The sequence below is a fragment of the Melanotaenia boesemani genome, chromosome 12, assembly GCF_017639745.1.
Source record: "Melanotaenia boesemani isolate fMelBoe1 chromosome 12, fMelBoe1.pri, whole genome shotgun sequence".
Classification (NCBI taxonomy): Eukaryota; Metazoa; Chordata; class Actinopteri; order Atheriniformes; family Melanotaeniidae; genus Melanotaenia; species Melanotaenia boesemani.
Window position 1 is genome coordinate 2,746,218 of NC_055693.1, and position 16,513 is coordinate 2,762,730.

A 16,513-nucleotide genomic window follows, 5' to 3' on the forward strand; every position below is an offset into this window, starting at 1 on the left:
AGGACATTCACCCGAATGCTGAGGACATTCAGCTGAACGCTGAGGACATTCACCCGAACGCTGAGGACATTCAGCTGAACGCTGAGGACATTCACCCGAACGCTGAGGACATTCAGCTGAACGCTGAGGACATTTAGCTGAACGCTGAGGACATTCAGCTGAACGCTGAGGACATTTAGCTGAACGCTGAGGACATTCAGCTGAACGCTGAGGACATTCAGCTGAACGCTGAGGACATTCAGCTGCACATCCTGATTGTTTATTTGAAAAAATTAGAAAGAAAAGAAAAAACAGTGTTTTACAGTGAAGAAACTTTATTCTCTGGAAATATCCAACATTAATACATAAATGTTTGCTAGTAGCATTATAAACAAGTCACAGACAAATAAACTCTAAAGCTTTTATGGTTCACAGCGTTCATTTTGAGCAACTTAAACTGGGCCGTTTCAATCTGACCAACAGTTTGTACACAGTACTTGCAGTACAAATGTTCTCACCTGAACACAGGTGCTTTCAACAACTCAATACAATCAAAGCCTGAGCTTCAACACAGTGTGTGTTCACAATAACGTAAACATTATTTGTGTACTTAATATGTACAGATTATACAGACGGTCAAAGATTCCTCTGATGCTATATCTGCCTTTGGTTTAAAGAGGACCACATATACACAGTTACAAGAGGAAGGCATATATTTATACTTTGTTTTCATGTGGAAATATTGCACCATCCATCTTAGGAACCACAAAAGGTGTCGGCATCCTGACATGCTCCCTTCTTCCTCGTTCACACTGAACAGTCTGCAGAGTAGAAACAAGGAGATTTTAATGCCTTTAACAACAGAACAGAAGATACCCGACGTACGCTGTCTGAAACAACGGATGAACAGTTTTATAAATGTGTGATTTACTTCTTAAAGCGAGACACTACAGGTTGATGTGAGTAAAATTCATAACTAATTATAACAATGAAACTTTCCTGGTTTAATCCCTACATTACGACCATTTTTTTGTGTGTGTTGCAATTTTTCTGAAATTTTATGTTGAAATATGAAAATTAGGCATTTTAGAGCCAAAATTGTGCTAATTTTCTAGGAGAGAAAAGTTCCTTTTGCATTTTGTTGACATATTTGGGTCAAAGGCTTTGAAAGAGGAGATGTTGGATACCTTTATTTATCACTTCATAATTTATAAAACACAGTCAACAGCCAGAAAAACTTCAAATCTGGCCATGCGACTAAGATGAAATGTTCTATAAATCAGGCTGAGAAGAACATATAGGAGAAGCTTTTCCATCTAAACTGTCAGAAGAGACAGGAGCACAACTGGGACGTCTGGCGACTCTGTGGCTGCTGAAGTGGAGATTTTTGACCCGGAGTATGAGAAAAAAACTAATTTAGTAAAAACCGAATGTTTTGGAATTTAAAATTAAACACATTTTCCTCATAAAACCTTATTTACAGACAAAAGCAGAACATTTGTAGCCAGTCAACATTAAAACATTTAAACAGCATTTGTAGGAGTTTGAGTCGTAGTTTCAACTTTAAACTTAATTATGTCATAATTGTTTGTACAGTTAAATAAGAAGTTACAATATTCAAATGCTTTTGTTATTCAATGACCTTTCAAGAAAAGAATGTTCATGATTAATTGTTGAGAAAGTAATTACTGTAAATGGATTAAAAAAAATTAAGTAAATAGATTTTATTAAGTAGACCAGTACTAAGTGAAATAATCATACAGTAAATAAAAACTGTAACACTGCCATGAATGTAAATTACAGTAACACTGTACATTGAAAGGATGATCTAAAACTATAACGTGAAATAAAAATTATTTTACTATGAAAATGTGGATTAAACTTTCAGGATGCATAACAACTTTGTTTTTACACTGCATGCATAGATTACATTCAGTGTGCACTTCCATTGTTAAATTGTAACTTCAGCTAACATTTGCAGTGACTTTTCTACAGTAAATAGCACAAATAACATAAAATCTGCACCCAAATGAAATGATTTTCTATATAACTTTTTACATTAATTACAAAAAGTTTTAAGTAGAAGTAAAGTGATGATGTTCTGACCTGGAAGTAGACGATGATGATGAGGACACAGATAATCACTATCACCAGAACCACCACAGGAACGCTGACCTGTGCTTCCGTCTCAGCATCGTCCTCCTCCTGCTTCTCGTCCTGCTGCCTCTCGGCGCTCGGTGAAGGACAGGTAACACTCTCTGTGGATGGAGGAAGAGAAGTTAAAATGTGAAGGTTTGAGAGGACTCCTGAGAGGGGTGGGAGAGAACCCCTCTCACCCCTCTGTTCTCTGGGTGCTAACGGGGCAGGGGGAGGGCGGAACGCAGTGGTTGCCCATAGGTGTGTGAGAGTGAGGGTTTGTGTAGATGTAAGGTTGGAGACTGGAGGGGTGATGGTGGAGTGTGTATGGGGATTGGTGGTGGGTTAGGGCACAGCAGCCAGACCATTATACTGCCACCACCATGCTGGACAGGACAAGTTAAAAAAAAAGAAAGAATGTGAACATTGAGCTCTCAGCTCTGCAGGGTAACGAGCACACATGTGGGCGCCTCACCTACTACATGAATCAGCGTGCCGTTGCCCATTAACCGCAGGTACGGTGGTGGGTAGAAGACCTGAATCTCACAGCGATAGATATCTGTGTCTGTGGCTTTCAGTCCAGACACCGTCACCTCTACGGCGCCATCTCCAGCCTGAGCTGAGCACTGCACCTGAAACACACAGCACACCAGAAGGTCAGGTCAGGTCATGAAAAAAATACTGCTTTTATAAATACATGTATAAGCTAAAGCTTTTAATCCCAGTCAGACATGATGTTTCTCAGCTGTCAGATTGGGAGGTAAAATGATGTAAAATGAATGTATGAATAGATGTAGCAGCATAAAGGTCGACCAGAAGAAGAAAACAGAATTTATTACTAACAGAACTTTGTAGAAATAACACACAGATCAACAGTGACCAAACCTTTTCTCATCTCATCGTTCTCTCAAGTCTTGGCTTTCAGGAGAAAAAATATTGTTATTGAAACAAACACACAACAGAAACTATTTCCATGTTTCCACTTTTTCCTCATTTCCAGTTATTCCTGCTACTATTTACCTGCTATCCTCACTAAACCAACTCCAGCTCAGCTGCTTTGTGGCGCCACCGTGCATCAGAAACGTCTTCTTGGCTTTATTCCAGCCATAGAGGAGCATTATTTTTCTTCTTTTCACACACACATAGAACTTTCTGCTCACTGGTTGATCTTTGGCTGCTCCTGATTGGACGTTACCGTCAATCTAAGCTCTCTGATTGGTGGAAAGTCTGACAGGAAGTGGCTTCATCATCATGTCCAGGTCTAAATAGAGGTCTCTTAGCAACATAGTAGTGATGGTGATGTTTTTATGGTGAAATGTGATAAATAATGCTGTTATCATGGATCATTGTGGATTTACCAGATAGAGTCTCTGAATAAAACTACATTTGAGTCACTCAGGGCAGATCTAGTCAAAACTAACATACATGCATAGCCTTACCACTCTTTTAATCTCCTCTGGCGTCTCTTTCTGCTCTTTGAAGTTGATGGATGAACAGAGTTCTTGGTTGCCATGGAGACCTTTCAGCAGTGTCACCCGGAAATCTGGTTCATCCTTGGGCATCAGCAGGTGTTGATCATTAGGGTGTTGGGATGTTCGATGCTGGAAGACACACTGGATCTGTGCTGTACCATTGATGCTCATCACTCTGTAGGGCTGCGTCACCTTCACCACTGGGGAAAAAAAAGGAAAATTGATATGAGAAAATAACAAAGTATTCATGTTTTATGTAGTTACTTTCATTTGTCACACTGCTTTCCATTACTCTGTGCAGACCTGCTGAAGATGCCTTACAAAAAGCCAAACACCCACACATCAGGAGTTGTGTTAAACTGATGAGATTAATGGCTCAACGGCAGACTTGTGCAGAGCTTGTCAGAGAGCCGTTTAATTTGAATCAAGTGTGTTGCAGTAGGGAGACATCTAAGACCTGCAGGATTGTGGTTCTTGATGACCAGGGTTGGGGACCTCTGCTTTAAATGAAATACCAGTTAAATCGAAGTACTCAGAACAAATTAAACCTAACATGTCAGAACAGTCAGTTGTCAGTTGCGTGCTTATATCCAGTTCATAAAAGCTATGGCTGATGGGCTGATATTAAGCTGTAAGGGGGGAAATATTAGCCATACATAGCACCTTGTTCCTGCTTATTATCCATCTTGATGTTTTTCTTCACCACAGGATTGAGACTAAAGCACAGTAAGCATCCCAACGTTACTGGGAAAGAAATTAATAGATGAGTTAAGCTTACGAAACAAAGCCAAAGTGACGTCTATCATATAATTATATATTATATAATATATATAATATATAATCCAATTTTTAAAAGAAAAACTCCATCTTATAATCCACATTTGTCCAATTTACAATAATATGTCTTCATATAAACCGATTCATAAAAAAATAATGACCTAGCCAAGAAAACCACCAGATTGCATCAAATGTCTTCGATTCAGTCCTTCTTTTCCAAATTCCTTCCTCTAACTCATCCTGAGATGCAACAGTAGAGAAAAAAACCTCCAGAAGAACCAGAACCAGGAATTGCTTTAATGTTTGGGAATGTTTGGGATATCACAACATGTCTGGGCTGGATGGTCATGTCTGGAGCTTTTAATTTTATGGATCGTCCAGCCATTGGCTGCATGGTGTTGTTTACGAGCTGTAAGTGCAGCTAAATATGGAGAGAAATTTAAATAAAGTGACGTAGAAATCAGAACGTATCAAATGTGGCAGTTGTTGGATGGTGGAAAGAATGATGCTGAGAGAAGGTAGAGGATGATGTCCACAACCGAAGAGGAGGTGAGACAGAAAAACAAAATGTCTTTTGGGTCGTGGGATGCTGGCGTTCGACTAAGGAAAAAAAGTGATGTAGTGTCAGGACTGCTGTTATTGCAACTAAAGATTTTAAGGTGGAGACGTTGAGTTTCATCTGTATTCTGGATTATTGTTATAGTGGAAACTTTGATTGGCTATAACTGAATCTATCAGAAACATTAAAAAAGAAGTTGATTTAGAGCCTTGGCCTTTGACACCTCTCGAGATTTTATTCATTCGTTTATTTATTTTACTCCAGGGCTGCTCAACTCAGTCCTACAAGGTTTGCTGTGTATTCCTGCTTCAACACACTTTAAATTAAACAGCTCGAACAGCCTATCGGGTTCTGCACATCGAAGCATTCATTTGATCAGGTGTGTTGGAACAGGGAAACATGGAAAACCTGCTGGATTGTGGCTCAGAGGACCAAATAGATTTTTTACTGTTTGATCCCCCAGATTTAATCCAGCCCAGCTTTGGTTTCTGATCATTTTTATTCATCATTTCTTTAACAAGCAGTGATCATGAAAGCTCTTCACCACCACCGGCCCCTTCTGATCCCAATTACCTAAGCTTTAAAACTTCCCATAATGGCCACAACATGCATTCACATACCTAAAATATGAGGAATCAGGATTATCTGGCGACTATTTTCAACACTGGATCAAAGAGTCAAACAAACATTTAGTTTCTCTGTACTGGACTAAAGAGTCTGTAAGTCTTTCTAAAGCTTCCAAATGACCTCTCATATATGTTTATAGATCAATCCTAGTTGTTTTATTAAACAGAAAAAAACTGCCCTCAGATTGGATCTTTTGGTGCCATCTGAGAACTCAAAGATTCATTATCTGATGTTTTTATGACTCTTAAATATCTGCAGTTCTTCCTGATCTCAAGAGTCTAAATGAGCATCAAAATAGTTGAAAAAATCAACCTTTTACCCATTCATCATCACACAAGAAAAGTCTGGTTATACTCACTGCTCCATGCAGGCAGACAGATGCTGAGGACCAGCAAGGCAACCCATCCCATCACACACTGCGTCAGGAACATCCTACAGTTTTCACACAACTACAGAAGAAACCCACAGAGACTTCAGCTTCACTGTAGTGGGCACAAACCCCGACACTGATGAGCTAATTTCATAAAGATGCTGCAGAAACAGTGGAACTCACCTTTATAGCCCTGCCTCGCTGTCATGGAAACTGTGGCAACACAGGAAATGATGATGGTGTTTTACCGGTAAAGAGAGACAGCAGCTTTGAGCGACTGTGGTTCTGCAGGAACGCTGAGAGGAACAAATTTCAGATTGTAATAATAAACCAGCTCATTTAAATGTACAAAATGGGGTTTCTGGGAAAAAATGACCTAATTTTTTTACTTAATGTACATTTTTTGCAATATTATGACTCCTCATATATTTTTATCCTAAATCGTTACAGTCTGGCACCAAAATAACAGAAGAAATTCCTTTTCTGTGTGAACTAACGTGGCTGTAAAGAGAATTTGGATATTAACATGTTGAGCTCATGCTGCATCAGACTTTCAAATCAAATGAAATATGTCTAAAACATTGTTTTCTTAGACATTCATCATGAACACATCCATCCAGCCTCTTTCTCCAGAAGCTGCAGTAAAATGAACTTTTCCTACTTCTTTTCAGAGTTTGGATCTCGGAGATGCTCATCTGGAACATGAGCTGATATTTTAAAATGAATCACAAACACTTCCTCCGAATCAGCCTGAATCTCATCAGCTTCTCTTTTTTTTTTTTTTTTTTTTTTTTTTGCAGACAGGCGTCAAGTGGAAAAAAAAAAGCAGAAACGACTTGTTGAGTGGAAACTTCTTCTAGTTGAATATTTGGTTTAAAATCCTGTGGTTTAAAAATTTTCCCTGTACAATTTAAATAGCAGCAGCAAGTATTTGTTGTTGTTTTTTTTTTTTTAAGTGGGGTTTTTCTGATTTAGCTTTTTCCAGTGAGCTTTTCTTTTATTATTTCTTGTGTTTTTACAGCTCACTTCTGAGCAAATTTTAATTTTTCTCATGATCTGTGCTGAAACTGACAAAGATGAATCTCTATTATTTCTCTTGTAAGTACAAATCAGAATTTTTGTCACTGAGTCACTTGAGTGGGATGTACAATAGAAACTATCGCTTTTCATAGACAATGAAGACTGTCATGAATACTATTGACTACAACAGTTGTATGAGGATGATGAAGGAATCATTACTGAAAATACTTCACAGACCACCAGGAGGACCACAAAGAAGATTAAAAGGATGAAAATATTACATCAGATAGCTGATTCTGTGATGTTTCCTGTAGAAAATAACCCAGACAGCTGCCAATCTTCCCAGGAGTCGACATCCCAGCAAGTTCAGCCTGAGGTCAGACCATGGACAAAAACCCAAGAGCTCCATGTCAGACTGTCCAGGCCTCGGTTCGCTGAATGAATGTTAAAATTCATGGCTGTCCAGTTAAAAAAAAGGCTGAACCAGTATGGCTTGTTTGGAAGGGTTACAGAAAAAAAGCCTATTTAAAAAAACAAACAAAAATAAAAAACAAAAATAAAAACATAGCAGCACAGCTTAGGTTAGCAAAGCTGCATCTCAACATGTAATGAGACTTCTGGAACAAGGTCCATGGTTCAGAGGCTAAACTTCTAAGTAGTAGCTTTTAGTTGTTCATTTTCCTTGTCTGAAGGTTTAAGTTCTCTGTACATTTATTATGAAAATTTGTGTTTTTATGGTGTCAGTAAGGTTAAAATATTGTTTTTGACGTTAATATGAAATGTTAGCGTTGGCATGCTCAGCCTCTAACATCTATTAGCATGTTAGCTAGTTAGCGCTATTTGGCGTTGACTCACTTGTAATCTTTGTGGATGTCATGATCTGTGTGTTTTCAGTTTAGTTTTCCCTCCTTATGGGTTCATTAGGTGTGATTGTCTGACTGTCTTATCTGCTTTCCTGATGTGTTTTGTGTTTTGCTTCCTGTTCGTTAGATCACCTAGTTTAATTGCAAATGCACTTCATCTGTTCTTTCTGCTTAGTTTGAGTTGTCCTTTGTCAGTTCATTCATCATGTTTCCCTGTTTTATGTCCCTGTCATGTGGTTCCTGAGTTTCCAATTCATGGAATAAACCTTTTTACCAGCATTCTGCCTGCCTCCTGTCTCTCTGTCCACCATTTGGAAGTTTATTTATTTCAGTTTCATTCATAAAGAGGAATTACCATCATCACTGGTAGAGTTAGCTATCTGGCTAGCTGCACTGGGGAAGCAGTGAGGGGACAACAATGATCTTTGGACAGTCCAGATCAAAGTGGACATGTTTGGTCAGGATGGATTACCAGGTCCCATAGCAGCTGTTAACTCGGTGGTGGAGGGATGATGATCTGGACACCTTGCAGTCATTGAGTGGACCAGAAACGCCTCTGGATACCAAAATATTCTAGAGTCAGATGTCAGTCCATGTGTCCAACAGCTAAAGCTTGGCTGAAACTGTCTCGTGCAGCAGGAAGATGATCCCAAACACAGCAGGAGATCTACGACAGAATCGAGATGTTGCCCAAAATCCAGACCACAACTTGACTAAAAGCTGCTGGATCATGTGGTGGATACAGTTTTTCACACAATTCCTCCATTTTATTCAGTTGTTGTTCAGTAAGTAAGCTGTCGTGTCACATTTCCTCTGACGCTGAATTATTGTAATTTAGGACCTGATGATTAACAGATTATTTTTATCTATGCCCTCATGTCATGATGTTGACTGTGATGCAATCAAAACTAATTAAGTTTTTAACCCTTAAAAATAATCAAATGTGTCATCACTGGTTGTTCTTCTCTGGAATGAAACAGTAATTTCTGCAGTTTCATTTTGTCTGCATTCCTTGCAGGTCTGGTGCACACAATAACATGCAAAGAGTGGAAAACAGCCAATTGTGTGCTGCTCTGGGCCTGATCACAGTGAAAGTGCTGATGTTGTGAAATCAGGTGTCTTTCTGACGTCACATCTGTGTTTTGCCTGGAAACTGTCGGTGTGGGGGTTAAACCCTGTTTTTGCAGAGTTACAGTCAGAGCCAGAGTCACCCGGAAAACAGTGGCTGCTTTCTGCTGCTGTCATTGTTTCACAGGACCAGAATGTGATCAGGTGCTGCAGGATCTGCATGCCAAGCTGGTTTCAGTGCTTCGATAAAGCATCAGAAACACACAGCACCACCTTGTTTGGTGTTATTGTGGTTTGGTGACAACATGCAGGAAAATACAGCATGAAATTATGTTTCTGTTGTTTTTGCCTTTTCACAGCATGAAGTCTTGAGAAAAGACCTTTGACTCTGATCATTTTTTGTCTGATTTAGCGGCTTAAAATCCAACAATCTTCCATCGTTGACATCGTTGCTGGAGTCATCTGTTATCAGAATTTTAAACACATTTAGCTGTAATTATTTAGATGAATTGTCAGTAAATTTATTTTGAAGAAAATTTTGTTTTTATTTAACAAAAATCTTCATATAAATTCTGATGGAAATAAATTAACATAAACACTCAACCTTGATGCAGCAAGAGATAATGTCTGCCTCCTGAAGCTAAACTTTAAGCTGGTTCCACAGTCCAACAGCGGAAGGTTCTGCCTCCCATTCTACTATTAGAACCTCTAAGAACCACCATAAACCTGCAGTCTGAGAGTGAAGCTCTCTGATAGAAAAAATTGGAACTCAGATCTTTATGATCCAGTGGACTAAGCATGAGAAGAAGAATTTTAAATTGTATTCTGGATTTAACAGGGACCTGATAAAGAGAAGATAAAACTGGATAAATATGATCTCTGCTGATGATTCTCATCAGAATCCTGGCTGCAGCATTTTTGATTCAGCTGTGTCCGAATGTGCACCCTACTCCCTACATAGTGCCCTATAAAGGGGCCGCACCATTTTTTAGGGGTGTCCGAATGTCCAGAGAGAAAAAAGTAGGGCGCTCAAAATTACCCACAATGCATCTTGAAAAGTAGTGAGCATCGATGGTCACCAGACGGGTCAATATAGACCACAATGCATTGCAGGCAGAAGCTCAACATGGCGCAAGGAGGCAAAAAAAAACATTTTTTTAGTGAATAGATATGCAACAAAGAATAAAATACAACATAAGGAAAAAAAATAAAATTATTTACACACAACTTTGGATTGGATTTGGAATGACATCTTGACGCAAGTTGTGGTTGCCGTGGTGATGGCTGGTAGTCATGTGGTCTGTGGCAAGGGAAAAATAGGCAGCTTTGTGTCCAAATCACCAAGAGAATGAGTCAGTATGTAGTGTGATATATATAGTGCAGCCCTATGTAGTGAACGAGGGGTTAGGGAGTAAGGTGGACATTCGGACACAGCCAGTAACTTTTCAGAACAGTTCTGGGACAGAACAGTAATCAGGAATTACAGCCGTCTAATCTGGAAGTAACAAATCCATGGACTAGTTTTTCTCCACCACTTTGAAACAGTATGTCAGTGCTGCGTTTGATACAGTAGATCACAGAATCCTGTTGCACAGGCTGGAAAACTGGGTTGGACTTTCTGGAGCGGTCCTTAACTGGTTGAGGTCTTTTTTAGAAGGCCGGAGTTATTTTGTTACGATCGGCAGCTATGAATCCGAGCGAGTGGTCATGACTTGTGGAGTCCCCCAGGGGTCAGTCCTTGGACCTCTTCTGTTCAACTTGTATATGCTCCCTTTGGGTAAATATTACAGAACTATAACATTAGTTATCAAAGTTATGCAGATGATACACAACTTTATGTGTCTCTGTCACCAGATGACTGCAGTCCAATAGACTTAATGTGTCAGTGTCTGGAGCAAATAAACACCTGGATGAAGGAGAATTTCCTACAATTAAATGAAGACAAAACTGAGATTATTCTGTTTGGTAGCAAAGAGAAGAGGGTCAGCATTAGCAAACACCTGGAGACTCTGGCTCTTAAAACCACCAACCAAGTTCGTAACCTTGGAGTGTTGATAGACTCAGATCTGACTTTCAGCAGCCACATCAAAGCTTCACTAAGAAGCTTTTTACCAGCTCAGAAACATCAACAGAATTAAAAGTTTAGTCTCCCAGAAAGACCAGGAGAAACTCATCCATGTATTCATCTCCAGTAGACTGGATTACTGTAATGGTCTTTTAACAGGACTTCCTAAAAAGCGCATTAAACATCTGCAGCTCATCCAGAACGCTGCTGCTAGAGTTTTAACCAGGACTAAGAGATCTGAACACATCACACCAGTTTTGAAATCTTTACACTGGCTTCCTGTCAGTCACCGAATAGATTTTAAAACCCTTCTGCTTGTTTACAAATCCCAGAATGGTTTAGGCCCAGAATACATCTGTGATATGAGAATATAAACCTAGCAGAGCTCTTAGATCCAAAGACTCTGGTCAACTAGTCCAGGCCAGAGTCCAGACTAAACATGGAGAAGCAGCATTTAGCTGTTATGCTGCAAACAAATGGAACAAACTGCCAGTGGAGATTAAACTTTCCCCAAATATAGACATTTTTAAATCCAAGTTAAAAACATTTCTTTTTTCATGCCCCATGCATGAAATCTGCACGGTAACTTTTTTAACTTATCCTGCTTTTAATCATTTTAATGTAATTTATTATTTTATTGTGATTATGTGTTGATGCCTTTTACTATTTCTAAATATATGTAATGTCTTTGTTTTATGTAAAGCACTTTGAATTGTCCTGTACATGAAATGTGCTGTACAAATAAACTGCCTTGCCTAATTTCCATATTTTGGGAATATTATGTAGGTGAATGAAAGTGGTCCTAGCAATCTGTTTTATATGAACTGTAGGTTTCTGGTGAGGCAGAGTGTGGAGAGCTTAAACATTGTGGGAAAAGGATCAGATGGATCCAAACACTAAATGTAATCACATTGTAGGACCAATTCATCAAGCTTTTTTCCCCCCCAAAAAAGGCAGAAAAGCAGAATCACCTTTTAAATTAGCATTTATACTAAATCAAAGTTAGCATTGGAGAGTCTTACCAGCCTTGACATGCTAGTCGTTAGCCTTTTTAAGGCTAATACTTGTATCTTCTTGCTAAAAGATAGCAGAGGGAGTATCCAAGCCAGTAGATGACCATTCAAGAGAAGCTAGTCTTTAGCCTCTCCAATGCTAACACCAGCATCTCTTTGCTAATAGATAGCAGATGGAGTTACCAATCCAGTGGGTCACTAGCCTAGAGAAGCTAGTCATTAGCTTAGAAGAATCAGGGCAAATTATAGTGTGATGGAAAAGTAAATCCAGATCAAAGGAAGAATTTTAAAGCTGATATGAGTCACGGATGTTCAAAACAGTAAAACAGTATTTTACGAACCTGTAACAGAAGGAGTGATTGCAAGTTTTAAATGGTGAAAACAGTAAACAAGAAATCTGGTTGAGTAGGGTTAAAAACCATTAAATTCAAATGCTCTATCAATCCTCAGTTGCCTCACAGAAAAATAAGTGTATGGAACTCTATGATCAGATTTCTGTTCTTTCAGATTCCTCTGGTCGATTCAGTCAGTAGGCTTTAGTTATTTTACAACGCAAAGTAAGTTCTTTCATTTTTTTATCTAGTAAAAAACTGACAATTCTGTCCACCCTCTGCTAAAAAAAAAAATACTTTAAAAATAAAACGTACCTTATCAGATTTATTTGAAAAATTTTGCAATTTCGATCAAACGTGATGTTTAAATATTTCCTGCAGAAATGCAAAGGTGTTATTTAAAATAATAACACAATTTGCATGTCATTATAGATAAAAATGTCTTTCGGTTAGCGCTGAGTAAATCACACCGTGCATGACACATTTCTGAACAGCTCGGGTTTAATTTGACTAAACATGATGGAAAATTCTCTTCACATTAACAAAAGGGAAATCCATCTTCTGTACAGCAGCTTTGTAAACTAATAATGTTCCTCTAAAAGTCATTACAGTCAAATTAAATATACATTTGACATACACACAATATTTCAAAATTAATATTTTATTTTACTTTTCTAGATAAACGATTTTTACAAATTAGCTGCACGGCACAAACTGACCATACAAAGTGAAGGAGATGCCATTTGGTTAATATCTGAAATATGGACTCGTCTGCATACAAAGCTGCGTTGGATATAAAATACCAGGTACTTTTAGAGTTATTTAGGAACTACATTATTTTTTCAGACTCCAAGTGTGACGTTTCCACTTAGGTTAAAAGACCTACTGTGAGTAGATCGTGAAAATTTTCTACTTTCAAGTTGATGCAGATTTGTCTAAGAAGGAGGTTCCAAACGGTGTAAAATGTGTCAGTCATGTAATAGATCCTCCAAACATTCCCAGCTCCTGGTGAAATTTTCTGTGGTCAAACTGTTGGCAGTGTTAGCTGATGGACTACTGGCATGGGGCAGCATTACTGCACACCTGGTGGTGGCCACGCTGTAGGCGCAGGAAGCTACTGTATCATTGTTGGTAATAAGATGACTTATTCTACTTGGGCAGTAACATCTGCAGTAAGCGACTCACTGGATTGTCTTTCATACTAGATGTGAGTTGTGGTGCGTTCCAGGTGTCTCGTAATTCCGAGCAGTCGAGACAAGGTGACATTACCAGGTAGTCAGCGTTCCAGTTGCACCAACTCTGAAATAGGCAATTTGTGAGCATCTACAAATGCTATATAAAACTAGACAAACAAGAAACACCAATACTTAACACAAACACAGACACAAACATATTCGTACTAATTTTAATGAAAAACAATGGACTGTAGTACTTTAAATCTGGAGTCTCAGGGTCCTCTGCAATTTATGAGTGCGTCATTGAGAAAATTGGATCACTTTGTCATTTCCGGCAAAAATTCCTTAGATTTGAGGAGTTCTGAGAACTGGAAGGCATGATTAGCATTGGAGAAGAGAAGCTAGTCATTAGCCTCTCCAAGGCGAACACCAGCATCTCTTTTCCAATGGATAGAGTATCCAATCTAGTGGGTCATCATGTCACAGGTGGCAGCATGGCCCTGATAAAGGCTGCCACCGCGGGCTCCTTTTAGATCGGGGGGAGAAGAGTTAAAAAGCCACAATAAAAGTAAAAAGGTATTAAAACATTCTAATATAAAAAGGTGCGCCATCTCCCAGACTCAAATGTTCACGTCTTGGGCCTTCAAGTACTTCACAGAGTGTCCAGGCATGGAGCTTCTGGCAGCCTTCTGGGCGGGATCTTGCCGGCACTTCTTCTGTGTCCACTCGCCTCTTCTTCGTAGGGCCTAGCCCACCAACAACCTGGGAAGAAAAGGGGACACACACGGCAGTCCTCCGTGTCTCTGGGGGATACCCCCACCCCTTTCCGCGTGCCCTACAGCCGGTACCTCACTTCAGGCCAGGACACATGACAGGAAGATGTACTTACTTTTCCCAGGCCGACACGGTGTTCCTGCGGCCTGGGGCTGAGTAGCTGCGCAATGGGTTCCGGGTCGGCTGTTGCGCTCCTCCACGCATCTGCTGCCATTTCTCTAGCGGTCCCGTGGCACCTCGCATTCTCCCGCCTGGTTGCCCACTTTGTGGCCTCAGACACCGACTCGCAATCCTGGTCGTCCTCCCTCGTTCTCTGTCACTTCCGCTCTCCGCCACCTTGCGGACCCGACTGCCTCGCAGCCTTGGCCGCTGCCTCCAATCTAGCCCCGATCCTCTGTCTGTGTCTCTCTCTGTCACTGCGGGCTCCGCCTAAATCCGCTGAGAGCTGCCCACACCTGTCTCTCGTTGGGCTAATTAAAAGGGCTGATTGGCTTCCAGAGGGTGACAATAAAACCATAAAAACCAAGGTCTCAAACCAGTAAAACATGCGGTAAAAACAACAGATAAATTAAAACATGCAGTTAAAGAAAATAAATAAACCATATCTTAATTAGAATAAATCACGCACCCTCCTTGGCCCCGTCACAACCCGGCTAAAGAAGCTAGTCGTTAGCCTCTGCAATGCTAATGCCAGCATCTCCTTGCTAATTGAGAGCAGAGGGAGCATCTACTCCAGTGGGTTACCAGGTTAAAAGAGCTAATCTTTAGCCTCTTTAATGCTAATGCCAGCATATCTTTGACAGCAGTTTTTACTCCAGTGGGTTACCAATCTAAAGATGTCTGATGGAACAGTATTGTTAACTGCTTACAAATGCAAGACACAATCAATGAATTTATGATGACAGACTTTAATGCAAAGTAAAGAGTTGGAGACATCAGACAGATAAATGAGACCCAGTGATATTATTGGGGGTGTTAAGTGTGTCACATCATGTGACCACACATGTGCCATGCTGCTTTGTTGACTCTCAACCTCCCATCCTTCATGCCTGGGCGTGCTAACCACATCCTGACAGCACAACTGCAGTGCACACCAGAGACAAAAAAGGATTCCCAGCTTCTGTGTTTGTTTAGATTCACATGAATTTTTTAATTAATTCACTGCATGTAAGTTATAAATCTATACAGACAGACATGGAGACAAATAAAATGACATCAGCTGAAAAATCCTGTTTCACTGACAACATGCAGATTCAGGTGCAGGTTGACACTGTTCAACACAGGTGATATTTTTAATCCTAAATTCTGTTCATTGCTGCACAAACAAGAGTAGGTTTTATGCTGAGAGTCCCTGTTTTAAAGTGGACAAATAGACTCAGTGGCTATTTTATTATTGGCAGCTGCCTGTTAACACAAATACGTAATCAGCCAATCACATGCAGCGATTCAACACATGTAGTCATGTAGATATGGTGAAGACGACTTGCTGAAGTTCAAACTGAGCATCAGAAGGATAAAAAAGGGGGATTTAAGAGACTTTGAACGTGGCATGGTTGCTGGTCTGAGTATTTACTGGGATTTTCACCCACAACCATCTCCAGGGTTTCCAGAGAATGTTCTGAAAAAGAGAAAACATCCAGCGAGCAGCAGTTGTCTGGACCAGGATGTCTTGTTGATGTCAGAGGTCAGAGGAGAATGGACAGACTGGTTGGAGATGATAAAAAGACAACAGGAAATCCAATCAGCACTGGTTCCAATCAAGATCTGCAGAACAGCATCTCTGAACACACAACACGTCCAACCTTGAAGCAGATGGGCTACAGCAGCAGAAGACACACCGGGTGCCTCCTGCCAGCTAAGAACAGGAAACTGTGGCTACAATTCACACACACTCACCAACACTGGACAATAGAAGATGGAGAAACGTTGCTGGTCTGATGAGTCTCCATTTCAGCTCCACATTCAGATGCTCGGCTCAGAATCTGCTGGAAACATCATGAAAACATGGATCCATCCTGCCTTGGATCAACGCTTTGTTGAATCTATCACATCAAGTGGTGAGCGTTCTTTCTATGTCTACTTGATAAAATTTAGGTTGCTAGTTCATCACAGAGAAAATATAGAGACAAATGAGAATAAATTTTGTCTCCCTCAAGGGGAAATTAGTGACCCCTAGGTCACTAATATGGAAGCTTTTGGACAGTGAGCTGCAGAAAACCCATGCATATGCAGAGAGAACATGAAAACTCCCCACAGAAAGAACCAAAAAGATAATAAATTCAT

General features: G+C 39.9%; 1 protein-coding gene across 1 annotated transcript; it reads right to left on the bottom strand.

Annotated features, from left to right (window-relative positions):
* Window positions 1–304: 304 nt before the first annotated feature.
* Window positions 305–6,063, bottom strand: cd28 (CD28 molecule). The gene is made up of 5 exons (XM_042001642.1): window positions 5,909–6,063; window positions 3,555–3,787; window positions 2,591–2,747; window positions 2,086–2,237; window positions 305–800 (listed from the first exon to the last, which is right to left on the bottom strand). Exons 1-5 carry the CDS (start codon window positions 5,979–5,981, stop codon window positions 696–698), a joined length of 720 nt encoding a protein of 239 aa, XP_041857576.1. The 5' UTR covers window positions 5,982–6,063; the 3' UTR covers window positions 305–695.
* Window positions 6,064–16,513: the final 10,450 nt, after the last annotated feature.

Coding starts and splice junctions, on each gene's coding strand:
- cd28 (XM_042001642.1), bottom strand. CDS start 5,981: ATGTTCCTGACGCAGTGTGTGATGGGATGGGTTGCCTTGCTGGTCCTC. Junction 3,788..5,908: donor CTGTCTGCCTGCATGGAGCA/GTGAGTATAACC, acceptor TTTTTTCCCCAG/TGGTGAAGGTGACGCAGCCC. Junction 2,748..3,554: donor CAGAGGAGATTAAAAGAGTG/GTAAGGCTATGC, acceptor TGTGTGTTTCAG/GTGCAGTGCTCAGCTCAGGC.